Source organism: Equus przewalskii, chromosome 2, assembly GCF_037783145.1.
Source record: "Equus przewalskii isolate Varuska chromosome 2, EquPr2, whole genome shotgun sequence".
In the NCBI taxonomy this organism is placed as follows: domain Eukaryota; kingdom Metazoa; phylum Chordata; class Mammalia; order Perissodactyla; family Equidae; genus Equus; species Equus przewalskii.
Window position 1 is genome coordinate 66443652 of NC_091832.1, and position 16282 is coordinate 66459933.

Below are 16282 nucleotides of genomic sequence, written 5' to 3' on the forward strand. Positions count from 1 at the left end.
TGATTAGGTTATGAGGGCAGAGCGCTCATGAATGGCGTTAGTGTTCCTATAACAGAGACCACAGAGAGCTCCCTTGCCCTCACCACCATGTGAGGTTATAGAGAGAAGACTGCCTTCTACGAACCAGGAAGAGGGTCCTCCAGACATCGAATCTGCCAGAGCCTTGAACTTGGACTTCTCAGCCTCCAGAACTGTGAGAAACAGATTTCTGTTGTTTGTAAGCTACCCAGTCTATGGCATTTTGTATTGCAGTCTGAATGCACTAAGACAGCTCTTATGACCTCATTTAACCTTAAAGGCCCTATTCCAAATACGGGAGTTAGACCCATCCCACACTGGGGGTTAGGGCTTCAACATATCAATCTTGGGGGGGACACAATTCAGTCTATAACACACATTAATCCCAATTAGAGGCCTATTTTAACTAATTTTGTGTGTGTGTGTATGTGTGTCTGATAGGCCCAAGTTTTCTACTCAGCATAACTGTAATCAAAATCCAAGCTGGGGGATGGGTCTCTGTAGCCCACAGATAAGGAACAAAAAGTAGTGATCATTAAAATGAGATCCCCACAGTCACAAAGGGGCGACCTAGAAATACAGAAGCCCATATATTTCAGGTCAGTCTTGAATGTTAAAACCACACAGTGTAGATTCTGGCTTTCCCAGGTGAACTTGGAAGAGTCAGAATGTGCAGAGTCCAAGTGCAGTCAGGGCTGCCAGCCTGAGCCCATGAGGAGGTGGGATGTCCCAGAGCCATGCCAGGGCCTCTGATACACATTGATCAGTCTGAGGAGTGGCAGGGCCAGGATGGGAGATGCTCCCTTAAGTCTGGGAAACACAGCAGGTGAGTTGAGAGCCAAGTGAGACTCTTCAGCCAGAAGGGCAGAGGAGAGAAGATGCCAAAGAAACAAAGAGATGGGAATGGAAGGACACGAGGATGGGGGCAGAGGATTGAGGCCAGCCTCAGAACTAATTTTTGGGAAGACTGAGTTCTCTTGTGTGTGACTTGGCAGACATGCTGCATTGGGGGCTTGATTCCAAGTATCCAGGACTGGCCTTACACCATAGAAAATTTTTGGCAGATTAAAAAAAAAGGAGTTTCATGAAATTTCAGGCATTATACTCTTCCATGGTACTTCCTGGTGAAACGTCCAAGCTAAGTGATCTCATCTAGGAGTAATGCTAACCCTACTTGGACTAATCATCTCTTTCATCATTAAAAGTGAATTTTTTAATTAGGGTTTTTATTCTTTATGTATAAGTTATGCTACCTCTAGTTAACCTTGTAACACACTAATGGATAGTAATTGTAGTTATCATTTTTATAATATTTCTTAGTTAATATTCATTTACTTTATGAACATTACATCCTCAAAGAAGCATTCTCTGGCCTTGGACCCCCAGACTGGATCAAAGCTCCCACTTACGCCCTCTTCTAGCAGCCTGTACTTCTCCTTTATAGGCCTTCCCACTACTGCAATTAAATAGTAATTGCATGATGAATTGTTTAATGTCTGTCTTCCTTGCCAGATTATTTCCCCAATGAAAGCAGGAACCAGATCTATTTTAATCACAGCTATATCCAACACTGGTTCTTGCCCATAGCAATAAATTCTTTTTAAATGAGTTATTTCATTCACTCCATTTATTCATCCATTAGCTAATATATTTAGCATTCACTAGCCCCATGAACTGTGCTACAAACAGGGAGACAAAAATTAACGCGATAGTGTCCACATACAAAGAGTTCACAGTTTAGTCCAGAAAGTTCTTAACCACTGTAGGTGAGACTTCCTCTTGAGAGCTTGAGGCAAGAAGTGGTCCCTCTCCCCAGAAACGACTCACTTAAAATGGATGCAAGATTTTGTATTTAACTTGCTATGTTCACAGATCTCTGGAAATCTATTTACTGTCTTCCTAAAGTCCCATGAATTCTGAGGTCAGGATCCCTCCATGAAACACAGACTCAAAACACATACACATAAGGAGAGGGAAAGGAGGCCATCAACATGTCCTGCTATGGGTCAGGAAAGGCTTCCACTGGAAGAGACCCTTGAGTCTTGTCTTGAATGAGAAATATGATTTCACCAGGAGAAGTGAGAGCCTTAGAGGTTGGGAAGACAGTGTTTGGGAAAGCACAGAAGTGTGAAAGAACACGTCATTTCAGGGAATTGCAAGTATCTTGTATAGCTGAGAATGTGTGATTGGGAAGAAGTTTGGTGGGTGAGGGGTGGAAGAGGTTGTCAGGAGAGGATACTGGAGAGGTAACTAGATCAGAGAGGAGTTTGCTGTGTCCTGTGCTTGATGGGGAGCTGTTGCAGGGTTTTATTCAGGGAGTGATAGGACCAGATTTGTGTTTTAGGAGCCCTCTGGTGGTGGTGCTGAGGGCAGATTGGAGCAGGCCATTCTGGAGGATAGCAGACCAGCTGTATTAGTCATCCAGGCGCCAGGGCCTGAAGCAAGGCTGGGCAATGGAATTCAAGAAGAGAGTATAGGCTGGAGCGATATTTAGGACGAAGAAGCAGCAGAACTTTGTGGAGTGGATGTGGAGTGTGTGGGAGAGGGTAGGAATAAACCCCACATTTTTTGCTTTAAGCACTTGAGCGCATGCTGGCAGTAGGTTTGGAAGGTCTCCTTGGGCAGCCTCTTTAGCATGAATGCCAATTCAACCAAATAAAAGTGCTCAAAGGACACTTTTTTCCACTCTAAATGAAATAAGCTTTTGTAAATGATAAAAGGTACATTCCTCACAACTTAGATTACCTAGCTGATTGGATAGAAGAATGTCAAGAGAAAACCAACACTGTTTTTTTTTTTTTTTTTTAAAAGATTTTATTTTTTTCCTTTTTCTCCCCAAAGCCCCCCGGTACATAGTTGTGTATTCTTCGTTGTGGGTTCTTCTAGTTGTGGCATGTGGGACGCTGCCTCAGCGTGGTCTGACGAGCAGTGCCATGTCCGCGCCCAGGATTCGAACCAACGAAACACTGGGCCGCCTGCAGCGGAGCGCGCGAACTTAACCACTCGGCCACGGGGCCAGCCCCCCAACACTGTTTTTTAATCACAGAAGTTATATCTGTGCAGCCACACTGAGGCAGCAGCCTAATCTTTCTTTTTGAGATAAGGGCACGGGCTGTATTGAGAAGCTAGGTTGGCCACGTGCAGTCAGGGTACTGCAGGTTATCCGTCTCTGCCTAAAGAATCCTGCAAGGAAAGGCAATAGTCCAATTCTGGACCTGCTAAGTTGGAGGCACTTAGTACAGTATGCTGTGTAAAGAGGATTCCCAACAAATATTGTCATAACTAGGAATTTCTTATAAATAAATTTTTCTATAGATTAGGAATCTTGGGTATTATAAATCTAAATTCATGATAAAAGTATCTGTGAAAGGTACAACCCACTTACAATTAGCTGCAGTTTCAAACATCATACACTAGGACAGTGGGCTTTCACTTAGTTTTTTTATAACAGCTTTATTGAGATATAATTCATACATCATATAATTTACCCATTTAAAGTGTATAATGCTTTCCATTAATTTTTATTTACATTTAAACATATTATTTCTTCTAAAATTCTTTTTGCAATTAAATGGTATTCCTTTTGTAAAAGAAAAAAATAGTACAAAGCACGTATATTTAAACATTTGTCTAACAGTCCTAACACATAAGGAATTTTCTCAGGTGCCTCCGATTGTTGGAGTCAAGAGAGAATATATTCTTATGTAGATTTAAATTAAAGAAAGGTGTAAAATATGGTCAAAATATTATCACAAAAGTGACAGGTGTAGTGAGAAGAAAAGACTAAGGGTGGGCCGTCCTAATGGCTCTCTTCAGTGCTCTTCTGGGGAAAGGAGCTCCAGCTTAATTTACAGCCTCTCAGTTCACTAGCAAGGGGATAGTGAAACTTCCCCTGCTAATAACCCTCCGGGCTAGTGGCGCAGCCGTTGTGATGAATGTGTTCTCACCCAGGATAGCAGTGGTATTGTATTAAGAGAGAAAAAAAGAAATAGCAGCCTTGGGGTTTAAACTGAAGTATGCGTCAAAAGCAAAGCTCAATCTTACCATTACTGTATATATACAGTGAGAAAAATTGGAAGGTTTTGAGAATTTTGAATGTCACCTCACATTGTGTGTTAATGATCTTTGTGATCCATGGAATAGATCTAAAACCCATGCTTTTTGCTGAAGTAACAAGGTGTAGAAAAAATATAACCCTTTTCCTATGGAAATTGACAGAACTGTCCACAAAGATTGAAGCTCTCTGGTTTGCCTACCATGCTGGATGCCAGGAAGACAGCTGGCATTTATGCTGACCTGAATATGGTAATTTGTCTGAAACAGGTTTTCCTTTCCAAGATTGCATGTGAGTGTATATGTGGAGAGGGGCTTAGACAAATTTGGTCCAACCCATCCTGATATCGCTGCTAGACTATTTGCTTTTCTATGCCGCTCATATCTTTTCACTTCTGGTGTTAAAGAGCCCGCCTGTTTAAGGCCGGCTCCTGGCTTTAAAGCTGGCTCTAATCGAGCACCATCCCAACCTTCCCATAATCAGGCTTATATTCCTCATTTCCTTGTTTCAGATACGCAAAGACTCATTCTTATGTCTAACTGTTTGCTCATATTGTTTAACTTCCTATTGTATTGGCTTTCAATAAAGTCCGCTTTGGTGTGTTCTCCCCTGTTTAGAATAATAGACACCATAAAAGCTGCCTTACAATATTTTCTTTTCATGATAAAGTCCACTAGAATGCTTAGTGCCCCTGTATGAGGATGTATGAGGAGGAAATTTTGTTTAGACCTCTCTGCTGCACAACCACTGTATTTATTTCTAATAGAAATTACTACTTGTAACTACTCATGTTTCCTTACTTGCTTTGGCCACTAGGAAACTCAGAACATAAATGCATCTCTTCTTTAGTACTGAATAGATTCTTATAGCATGCCTTTATTCGTATAACTTTTGCACTGACTTCATGTTACTGTTCTGGCCTTGGCCGGGGGAGCGGGGTGAGGGGGGTGCAAGGGGGGATGAGGGTGGTCCTCTGCCTTCTAAAATTTAATTTAATCATGCATTTCTTTTTAAACATACATAATCTGACAGTTTCCATGGGTCAGGAGTCTGCGTACCATGTAGCTGGATCCTCTGCCCACATCTCATAGACTTGAAGTCAAGGTGTTGGCTGATGCTGCAGTTGTCATCTGAGGCTCTGGGTCCGCTTTCAGCTCACTGATTGTTGGCAGAATTCACTTTCTTGCACGTGTAGGACTGAGTCCTTATTTTCTTACCAGTTTTTAGCTGAGGCTTGCTCTCAGCCTCTGGAGGCTGTCCCTCCCCATTAGCATGGCTGTTTGCTTTCTTCCTGGAGGTTAGCGGCAATGCTTCACATGCCTTGAATCCTTATTATGCTTTAAATGTCTTTAACTTCCTTCTCTGCCATCAGCCGGAGAAAATGATCTGCTTTTAAGGGTTTCACCTGATTAGATCGGGCTCACTCAATCTACATATTTTAAGATTAATTGAATTGGGATTTAATTATATCTTCAAATTCCTTTCACAGTGGTTCCTAGATTAGTGTTTGATTGAATAGGTTGGGGGTGGGGGAGGACTTTGAGGGAGGGTCATTTTTAGAATTCTGCCAATCATAATCCCCATAATGGAGGACTTTGTAGCTGTAGAAAGGAACAAGGGGAATCTTAGTACCCAGCTATGCAGTGATTGCCAACTATATTATCCTGAAAAAAGTCCCGTGTAGAACAATATTTATAGTGTACAACTTTTAGTATAAGATGGTGAAAACAGGAAAAACATATGCATTTTCAATATTTTCAAAAAGAAAAAACGGAAGGATAAAGAAGAAATTAACAAAATGGCAATTTATAGGAGTAGGAAGAGAAACAGGGGCAAGAATGGAAGCTAATCTTCTCTGAATATACCTGTTTTGTGGTTTACACTTAAGAACCATGTAAATGTTTTATATAATTAAAAGACAAAATTAAACAAAAAGATTGATAAAAAGAAGGAAATTTCTGAAAATTGAAAACAACCTGGTATCAAGTTTGTGGTGTAACTCCTCAGAGAAGAAATATTTCAAGTGCTTTTAAATCACAGTATTTTGACAGTTTGGGGATATATTTTAGGCACAAAAATCAACCCCATTAAGAAACCTTAAACTGCATTCAGTTTTCTTGTTGTCAATGTTAATATTTGCATCACTGAGTTATTTTTCCTTAATTTTTTTTTTTTGTGAGGAAAATTGGCCCTAAGCTAAAATTTGTTGCCAATCTTCCTCTTTTTTTTTTTCTCCCCAAAGCCCCGGTGCACAGCTGTATATCCTAGTTGTAAGTCCTTCTCGTTCTTCTGTGTGGGATGCTGCCACAGCATGGCTTGATGAGTGGTATGTAGGTCTGTGCCCAGGATCCAAACAGGTGAACCCAGGGCCACCGAAGTGGAGCATGCAAACTCAACCACTCTACCACTGGGCAGGTCCCCCCAATTTTTTTATTATGCTAAAATACACATAACATTTACTATCTTAACCATTCTTTGTGTGTGTGAGGAAGATTGGCCCTGAGTTAATATCTGTCATCACTCTTCCTCTTTTTGCTTGAGGAAGATTGCCCCTGAACTAACACCTGTGCCAAGCTTCCTCTATTTTGTATGTTGGACACCGTCACAGCATGGCTTGATGAGTGGTGTGTAGGTCCATGTCCAGGATCCAAATCTTCGAACCCTGGGCCTCCGAAGCAGAGCTTGTGAACTTACCACTGCACCACTGAGCTGGCCCCTATCTTCACTATTTTTAACTATACAGCTCAGTGGTATTAAATACATTCATATTTTTGCGCAACCATCACCACCATCCCTCTCCAGAATTCTTTTCATCTTGCAAAACTGAAACATTATATCCATTAAACAATAACTTCCCATTTCCCCTCTCCCCAGCCTCTGGCAATCACCGTTCTACTTTCTTTTCTTTTCTTTTCTTTTTTTTTTTTTTTTAAAGATTTTTGTCTTTCCTTTTTCTCCCCAAAGCCCCCTGGTACATAGTTGTGTATTTTTTCAGTTGTGGGTCCTTCTAGTCATGCCATGTGGGATGCTGCCTCAGCATGGCTTGAAGAGCACTGCCATGTCTGTGCCCAGGATACAAACCGGGAAAGCCCTGGGCTGCTGAAGCAGAGCGTGTGAACTTAACCACTCAGTCATGGGGCCAGCCCCACCATTCTACTTTCTGTCTCTCTGATTTTAAAGTACCTCATATAAATGGAATCATACAGTATTTGTCTTTTCGTGACTGGCTTATTTCATTTAGCATAATGTCCTCAAGTTTCATCCATTTGTAGCGTATTGCAGAATTTCCTTCCTTGTTTAAGGCTGAATAATATTCCATTGTGTATGATTTTATACCTATTTATAACCCTATAGCTCACATTTTCCTTATCCATTATTTATTGGTGGTCACTTAGGTTGCTTCCACATTTTAGCTATTGTGAATAATGCTCCTATGAATATAAGTGTATAAATATTGCTTCAATATGCTGCTTTCAATTCTTTTGAGTATATTCCCAGAAGTGGAATTGCTAGATCACATAATTCTATTTGCAAATTTTTTAATGGCTTGCTTTTAATTTAATTAGTTTTGACCCTTAAGCTTTTAAAAGTGGAATCAATCAAAAGGCAAGGGTGTAGGGGGATGATTTTCCAACACTTCTCCTGTAAACTCAAATTCTAGATTCTTCTTTGGAGTAAAACAGGCTCTTCACTGTTTACAAACTTATTTCCAAGTTGCAAAAGTTCTCTCCATGTCTTTCCCTCTATCATCATGTTTTTCTTTTATATTCCCTCATTCAATCTTGGCTGCCACAATCAGACAGAAACCACGAGGACACTTTTGTCTTGCATCTGAGGTGGAAACCTTAGCAGCAGACAGTAACTGCTCCAGGTCTGTCAAACAGACGCATTATTTTTAATTTTTTTGAGGAATCACCATATTGTTTTCCAAAGCCAGGTACCACTTCACATCCCCACCAACAGCGCACACGAGTTTCAGTTACTCCACATCCTCACCAACACTTTGTTGTTTGTTGTTGTTTTTGCTAGTAGCCATCTTAATGGGCGTGAGGTCTTACTGATGTATTTTTGTAAGCCATTTCAAATTCCTTTTGGATCTAGGTGGAATAAAAATAATGCTCAATTTGCTTACAGCCTGCCTGCTCTTCCCCTCCTTTTATTCAAACTACATCCAGCCCTCAAATCCAGCTTTCCCACGCACCCGTTCATTCTTCATTCATCTCCCTTTTCTCTGAGCTCTTGTGTTAATATAATTTTGCACTTTATTTTGATTTGGGGACTACTCACTAGTGTTTCATAAGTATTAGTCTTGTTACCCCAGATTGTGTATTTTTCAGTAGTAGCGACCATGGTTTATACTTTTCTGAATCCTTCAGTGCAATGACATGGTATCAAGAAATGCTTCCTTCTTACAGTGTCATTGTAACAAATGCTCAACTTCTACCTTATTAACTCTCAGAGCACTCAGCACATCCTACTTAGAACTGCAGGAACCTATTTTCGCGTGCAGCAGCTGACACTTGTTTTATCGATCCTGCAGGACTATTCAATCATTCAATTAACATTTCTTGAGCTCCTACATATAGTGTTCTTGAGAAGGCATCCACCTTCGCAACACCCCTTGTGATGAATGCTGACATCCAGGCGGGGTGAGGCCCATTTCTGTTGCAACTTGGGGAAGGGACAGGTAGGATAGGTTTTGGTGTGAGTCCGATACTTGGGGACCACTTCTTCAATAAGTAGGACATCTAGTCTCCAGCCAAAGACAAACCCTGGGTGAAAGGCAGATGCGGAGGATAGCGTATATTCTGGGTTCTAACTCAGGTGATCAGTTTGTCTCGGTTTGCCGGGGACCGTCTTCATTTTAAAACGGAAAGACCAGCATCTTAAAAACCCCGTTAGTTCCAGGAAAATTGGAATGGCTGGTCACCCAAGCTCTAATTCTAACTCCCACATCCCAAGGGGTACGGAGGTAACCCCCATTGCCCTCAGTACACTTCCGGCTGAGAAGCGCGCTCTCACTTTTTCCCCGGCCCCAGCGTCCAGACTACAATTCCCAGCATGCAGCGCGGCCCCTTCCACACAGTCCTCGGCTGCCCTGGCTCTTTCACGCCCGCGTCTTGGTAATATGCGGCGCCTGGGAGCCCGTGCGCGCTGACGTCGACGTGCTGACGCCGTACTCTTCGCGCTTCTTGCTGTTTTCCTTGATCGCCGGAGTCTGGCGGCAGGAGGAGGAGAAGAGTGACAGTGTTTTTGCGGCGGTTTGGCTTTGAAAAAAAGATCTTTAGAATGGCGTTGGCTTAAAAGCTCAGAGGGGTCTGGAAAGGGGCCTCCACTCCTGGCCCTCTTTCTTCCGAGTTTGCGACTCTCCGGTCCAAGATGGACAAAGTCTGTGCTGTGTTTGGAGGCTCCCGGGGCATTGGCAGGGCAGTGGCCCAGTTAATGGCCCGGAAAGGCTACCGACTGGCTATCATCGCCAGAAATCTAGACGTGGCCAAAGCCGCCGCCGGTGAACTCGGCGGTAGGTACCGAACTGGAGTTGTCCAGTTGTGTGGCTGCCGTCCAAGCGCCATACGCGGCCTCGTTTGTAAAACGAGCAGATCTGGCCTTTATGGCCTTGAGGTGGAGCATTTCGGCTTCCCGCGCGCTGGAGCGTTCCGCCCCGAGGAGCCTGCGGCTGGTGCACAAACCCGGTTTGTGCACGCGCCCGGTTTCCCGCAGAACGCCGAGGGCTGAGCTCTTGGGGTGTCCTTAGGACTTAGCAGTCTTGTGAGGCCCCATTAATAAGCACCCAAGTCCCTGAGGCTAGTGCTAGCCGTGAGGAGCTGCTTTGTTTTGGCGTCTGGAAGGAGAGAGCCACACAAGTTAACTGTTGCTACAGGGTAAAGGTCACCTCCGTGGCGGGATCCTGGGCGCCCAGAGGAGGCAGGGCTGGGCGCAAAGGCTCGCTTCAGTCTTGGTGAGGGCTCTCCTGGCCCGTGTTTTCTTGGAGACAATTTTGAGTACGAGGCGGTTTTGAGATATACTTGGTTTGTTTTACTACATCTATAAGGGCTTAAGTTAATAGATTGTTTTGGTGACTTACAAATGGACAGTTAAGGTTCGTTTTGCCAAGTTTTTATTGCACCTGAACTCCAGTTTTTTTATTAGTAAAGGATTAGTAATTGTTCTGCAAACTGAAGTCTGTTGATGGTAGGGAGAAATGGGATGTTTCAAAGATACCAAGACACCGCTATTTGTGTAGTTACTAAAATGGACAGTTGCACCTCATTTACTATCCGGGAGGCGTTGGGAAGAAGAGAGCCCTGCTGATGTGGCTGTAACCTCTAAAATAACATTATTGATTGGATTCACCACCCTAATGTTGACATGGGTGTAGCGAATGTTAGACTGAAAGAAAAGAACACATGTTATAGACCAGGGAGAATTTGAGTGACTGTCTTGCTGCTCCGATTCGTTGCCGTTATGTTACTGTTGCCCGGGGAAGAACTCACTACAGTTAAAATAGCAGATATTTATTTGGGCAGTTAGAATTGCAATTCGGGAGACACAGATTCAGGTAGAAACCCAAAATGGGCTCGGAGGAAGACAAGGCAAGGGTTTATAAAGGCACAAAGAGGAAAATTACACAGGATGTTTTGTAAAATTTGTGATTTGTGTTGGCAACAACTAACTTGTTCCCCCTATGAGATTGGTTGCTAAGGCCATCTCTAAGGCAGAAAGTTCTTACCTATGGGCGTAAGCATATTTCTTGAAAGGTGGAGATGCCAGTGGTGAAGCACAGTTCAAAAGTTACATTCCACCTGGGTAGTGGTGTTACGCGGGTACCTTAAGGGCCTCCCAGCCCTATTTCAGAAGCCTTGACACGTGTTACTCCATTTTGTCATTGCTGCTGACATTACTATGACAAAGGGGGTGAAAAAATGGTTCTTAAGGGGTCACCCCAAGCCATCAGTGTTTGCTGGACTAGATTAAAACCGTTGGTTGAGCTTTCAAAGGTTGCTGTGGACCCAATAAGTCAGATGAAAGCCAAGAGTGAGACATAGAGCATGCTTTTGAGCCTTTCATTTCCTTGAATTATGTGTTCTGTGAGCGATTGGTTTTTACCCAGAAAGTGTGACTTCTGGGATGACGTACTGTTTCGAAAGTCTTGGGGGGGAAATTTTAACATTAATGTATAGGCAGGGTCAGCCAGAAAATAAGCAATTGTTTAGTTTTTTAAAAAACTATCTTTTAGAGTGTTAAATGGTATATTATTAAATAGAGAATGCTTGCTTTGAAGTGTAATATTTTGGGTATTTAATCCGATCATTTAAAAAACGTGACCATTTAAAAAGAAAGGTTACAGTTTTTAGTAAAAAGTTTTTTTCCCCATGTTTTGTAGTTTTAGCCTTTTTTGCAGCTTTGTGCTTTGTCTCATCTCTCCTGATGGTCGGGCTTGAATAATAGTCATTATAATATATGTGCCATAGTGAAAAAAAGAAAAAGAAGCCCTAGAGTTTATGCTTAGCACCAGGAAACCAATTCAACAAATACCTAACAGAATTAGACATAAATTTCAAAAAAGGAATCTGAAACCCAAAAGCCTTGAATTAAGTAGCATGGGGTCAGTATCAAAGCTTTAAATATTATTAGATGAAACTTAAAAAGCATTATGAACACAAAAAGACCCTCCCCTCACTTTTTGTTGATTAAAAAAAAGTTTTAAGATTTACATTCTCTAGTATTACTGTGTTTCTCCCTAGGTGCCACCCACCCCCATCCCAGTTTTATTAGACTTAGTTCCATGAGAATAGGAACCCATGACATAATCTTCTTTTATCTCTAGGTTCTAGATTAGGAAAGGCCCAGCTCATCGTGGATGGTTAACAGATGTGTACTGAATAATTTTTAAATTCAAGTTACAATTTACAAGTGATTCTAATCTAACTTTGTTGTGTAGGAGATCATTTGGCCTTTAGCTGTGATGTTGCCAAAGAACATGAAGTTCAAAATACCTTCGAAGAGATGGAGAAAAATTTAGGTCCAGTTAATTTCTTGGTAAATGCAGCTGGAATTAATAGGTTGGTCACAAATTTAAGAGCATTTCTAGTATGTCTTTTTTTTTCTAATGTCTTTGATTAGTATGAGTTAATACATTAATTAGCTTGTTTTATTTCCAATTGGAAGAAAAACTCTCTGCATTTAAAATTTGGTCTGTCAATCCATCCATTCTTTTCTTTTGTGTTGAGATATAAAATAAGGGTACAGTTGGATCAGTTTTACCATTGTACTGTAATCAGCACACATATTGAGTGCTAAGTGAATTTCCAGCATCCCAGAATGCGCTCTCAGTTTCTTCCCTATTAATACTTCCTTATAGGTTACCACTATTCTGACTTCTGTCACCACATATGTTTTGTCAGTTCATGAACTTAATATTAGTGGAATCTGAGTGGATATTCTTTTTTTTTAACGTGAGTTTAGGATAGACTCTTTAAATAATATATTAATTTCCTTGCTAAACATGGCTCAGTATGACAGTTGCTTGGTTCATTCAAGCTATTGTGGCTACATTGCACTACTTTTAGCAGTTAGGAATATTTGCCACTCTGCCTAAGAAGGGGTAGGAAACTGGCTTCCAGGTGGATCCTTTCTGGCTTGTCAGTTGTTATTTTAGTGCATCTCAAGCCAAGTTTAAAATGGGACTCTCTAGGTATTCTAGCTCAAATATGAAGCACTTCTTGTATTCCCCTTTCAGCTAAAATGTTATATATTTGACTTTTTTGGTTTATTTTATCCGTTTTGAATTTACATGCTCTTTTTTTTGGGTAGGGATAGCCTGTTGGTAAGAACAAAAACTGAAGATATGGTATCTCAGCTTCATACTAACCTCTTGGGTTCCATGCTCACCTGTAAAGCTGCCATGAAAACTATGATTCAGCAACAGAGGGGGTCTATTGTTAACGTAGGTGAGTCATCATCTTTGTGACTTTATAACTATCTCATGGAACCATGAAAATATTTAATCGACTAATTTGGCATGTATTCACATGTGAAACTTGGATGAAATGTGTCTCTTTATTATCTATGGGAAAAGGATTTTATTAAATGATTAATGGGTAAAACAAGAATCACAAATTCACGTCCCTCTAGTGATCAAGCAGGTGTTAAATGAGTGACACCACCAGGTATTAGAAACATGACAGCACAAGCGACGTGATAAATGACAAAAGATGGCCAGCTTTGATGTCCAGAGGCCTTATGAAATGGCAGGAGCAACCACTGCCCAGATCCAGTAGATTGTTGCTGTGCACAAGTGTGGTCCTGTGTTTTGCCAGCTGTTTTGATTTTTAAAGAGAAATTGGACATCCTGATTTTTATAGGAAACCTAATTTTTAAAATAGACAAGGAAGTGAAAAATTTTAGATAGTGGGGGCTAAAAAATGATGTCTGTTGCAGTTGCATGGGTCAGTGGTAAATCTAAAAGATTTGAGAGGAGGTTTTTGTAAGGAAACACTTTGTCAATTTTTTAGGGGTAAGTAACTCCTAGTCTTCAGTTCACCTGACCTGTAGGTCGGATAAACCGTGTAGTATGTGCCTGTAGACCATAAAATGCGAAATGACTTGGCATTTTATTTCAGTTTCGTAATTTGAAAATAGTGGTATACCATTTGCCTTTTAATTTGTTTTTCTTTTGGTGAGGAAGTTTGGCCCTGAGCTGACATCTGTTGCCAATCTTCCTGTTTTTGCTTGAGGAAGATTGTCACTGAGCTAACATTGGTGTCAGTCCCCCTCTGCTTTGTATGTGGGATGCCACCACAGCATGGTTTGATGAGTGGTATGTAGGTCTGTGCCCAGGATCTGAACCTGTAAACCCTGGACCGCCAAAACAGAGCATGTGAACTTAACCACTATGCCACTGGGCCAGCCCCTACCTTTTAATTTTAAGTGGTAATACCTTGAAAGGCTACAAAAGGGGGATGCTGCTCTGTTAAAGCAAATGACCATATTCTTTTTAACATGGGAAATGGCTTTCCAATTCCAAGAATATAGAGTTTTTCTCTTTGAAAATGAGAAAAGGAAAGAATTCTGTGCTAATAAGTGTTAGAACATTTTGACATTTACCCTTAAAAATGGAAAAGATCGTATTTTCTTATAAAAGATTAGTAAAAGACTTGACCTTTGTCTTCTAATACAGCCAGATAATGATCTTGGGTTCTTGTAAGCTGGTATTTGGCATGGATATGTATCACCTGATAATGTGGGCTGTATTTATGTAACTCTAAAATATCCCCTAAATACATATATTTTAAAAACCCACGTCAGTCCTTTGCATACATGCAAATCTTTTAGAATTGTGCTAACAGTAGGTAAAAATAGATAATTGAAAATATTATTACAGAAAGGACTACTTTAAACTGCTAGAAAGTTCACTGATATTTCAGAAGTTACCACTTTTTGACCAGATAAACAATAGTGTGTGGCATAAACCAAAGCTTCCAAAAATTGTTTGGCTTTTCTTCCATGCCTGTATTTTTCTTTCTTTGTGTCTCTCCATCCTTTTCTCCCAAATTCCCCTTTCTCTGTTCACCTATATTTCATCTGTCTGATGTCTCTTTTTTCTCTGTGCTTCACAATTCCTTTCCTTTGTCATAACTGGCATATATAATAATATATAATGTAGATAAATATTTTAATATTTGATTTGTTGATTATAATATAAAGTGTTTGGAATGTTTTCTTTTTCTAAAATAAAATCACTTTTTCAAAAATTTTGTGATGTTCTTGATAAATTTTTATATCGTAAGCACAGGTCACTGGTGCAGAAAATTACTTCCCCACTTCTGTTCTGCAAGAATTTATTTGCATACAGTTGATATTGGAGTTATAAATTATTCTTTCATATTCATATAAATGAGGCAACCCAAGAATCTTTAGTAGGCACTACAAGTTCACTGAAGATAAGTAAATTGGAATTTTACAAAAAGTTTATAAGCTTTGAAGCTTTGCTAATTTAGATTGCCAGTAGTTCAAAGTTAGTGGGCTTTACCTTCAGATGATCTGTTTTTGTAGATGGAAATGAGTACTTCTTTATGTCTGTGTTGTAGAATCATAAAATTAATCAGTCTCTACCTGACTTTTGGTTTTAACCTCTTCCTACTGGAAGCCTTTATAAATAGAATTTTCATCATGTCTGACCTACTCAGACATGATGAGTGTGGGTTCCTTTCACTTAATGGATGAAGTCTCAAGCCCCCACCTGGCATTTGAGGTTTTTGTAAGCTTCTTTCCGATCTTCTTTTGTGTATATATCTGGAGCAGGCTCAGACCCCTAAGACTTACTACTCAAATGACAATGGTTAGAATTCCTAATTTTAGCAAAGGATAAGGTAAAATGGTTTGTACCATTTTTGTTTGTTTACTATAAATTATCTGAATATTCACATAACCACTTTAATTGGTTTGAATTTGCTCTCATTTTTTTTTCTAGGAAGTGTTATTGGTTTAAAAGGCAATTCTGGCCAGTCTGTGTACAGTGCCAGTAAAGGAGGATTAGTTGGATTTTCCCGTGCTCTTGCTAAAGAAGTAGCAAGGAAGAAAATTAGAGTGAATGTTGTTGCACCAGGTCAGTGAAAATTCTTTTTCTATTAAAACATAATTTATGTACATTTATGGCTTTATACAATAATAGCAAAGATTGTTCTTGTGCCTGTAAGTGCATTGGCGCCATCGGGCACTTGTCAGAGAGGATCAGAACAGGAACGTGGAATCCACGCTGTTACTAAACTTGAGTAGTGAAATGCAGAAGGATGTGACTGTGTCCCAACAGGACTTACATGGCCACAGCTGGCCACACTGCCAGGCCCTGCACCACCCTCAAGGAAATGGCCAAGGGTAATTCCAGGCTGTTTTGTTGTGTAAACCGCTTTGCATTTTTTTTTACTAAATGATTACTCCCAAACTAAGAACCATAATAATGTTCTTATTTAAAAATCAGTTATAAATTAAGAACTCTTAAGAGCTGAATGTAAGGATTTCAAGTAAGTGGTGTAGGGGTAGGGGGAGAGTATTGGTAACATATATCCTGCAGTTGAACAAATCCAAATTGTATACCTTTGGAGAACTGTTTCCATTTGAAGTGTCCTTCTCTTCTTGAGACGTCCTGTTGGTTTACTGCTCACTGGGATACAACATTTGCTGATTAATTTAGACTTTGTGAACGCAGAA

General features: G+C 40.5%; 1 protein-coding gene and 1 non-coding gene across 15 annotated transcripts in view; one reads left to right on the plus strand and one right to left on the minus strand.

Annotated features, from left to right (window-relative positions):
* Positions 1 to 7832: 7832 nt before the first annotated feature.
* On the minus strand, positions 7833 to 7962 carry LOC139082148 (small nucleolar RNA SNORA31). The gene has a single exon (XR_011537875.1). It is a non-coding gene; the product is annotated as a small nucleolar RNA SNORA31 (small nucleolar RNA).
* A 1154-nt stretch (positions 7963 to 9116) lies between these two features.
* CBR4 (carbonyl reductase 4) overlaps positions 9117 to 16282 on the plus strand; it is a 105818-nt gene continuing 98652 nt past the window's right edge. For all 14 annotated transcript variants that reach the window (XR_011537729.1, XR_011537730.1, XR_011537731.1 and 11 more), the window contains exons 1-4: positions 9117 to 9593; positions 12015 to 12135; positions 12887 to 13023; positions 15546 to 15680. Coding sequence is in view for 11 of the 14 variants with exons in the window: in XM_070611523.1 (XP_070467624.1) it covers positions 9452 to 9593; positions 12015 to 12135; positions 12887 to 13023; positions 15546 to 15680 (535 nt within the window). In the remaining 3 variants the exon portion in view is untranslated. The remainder of the gene's footprint in view (positions 9594 to 12014; positions 12136 to 12886; positions 13024 to 15545; positions 15681 to 16282) is intronic.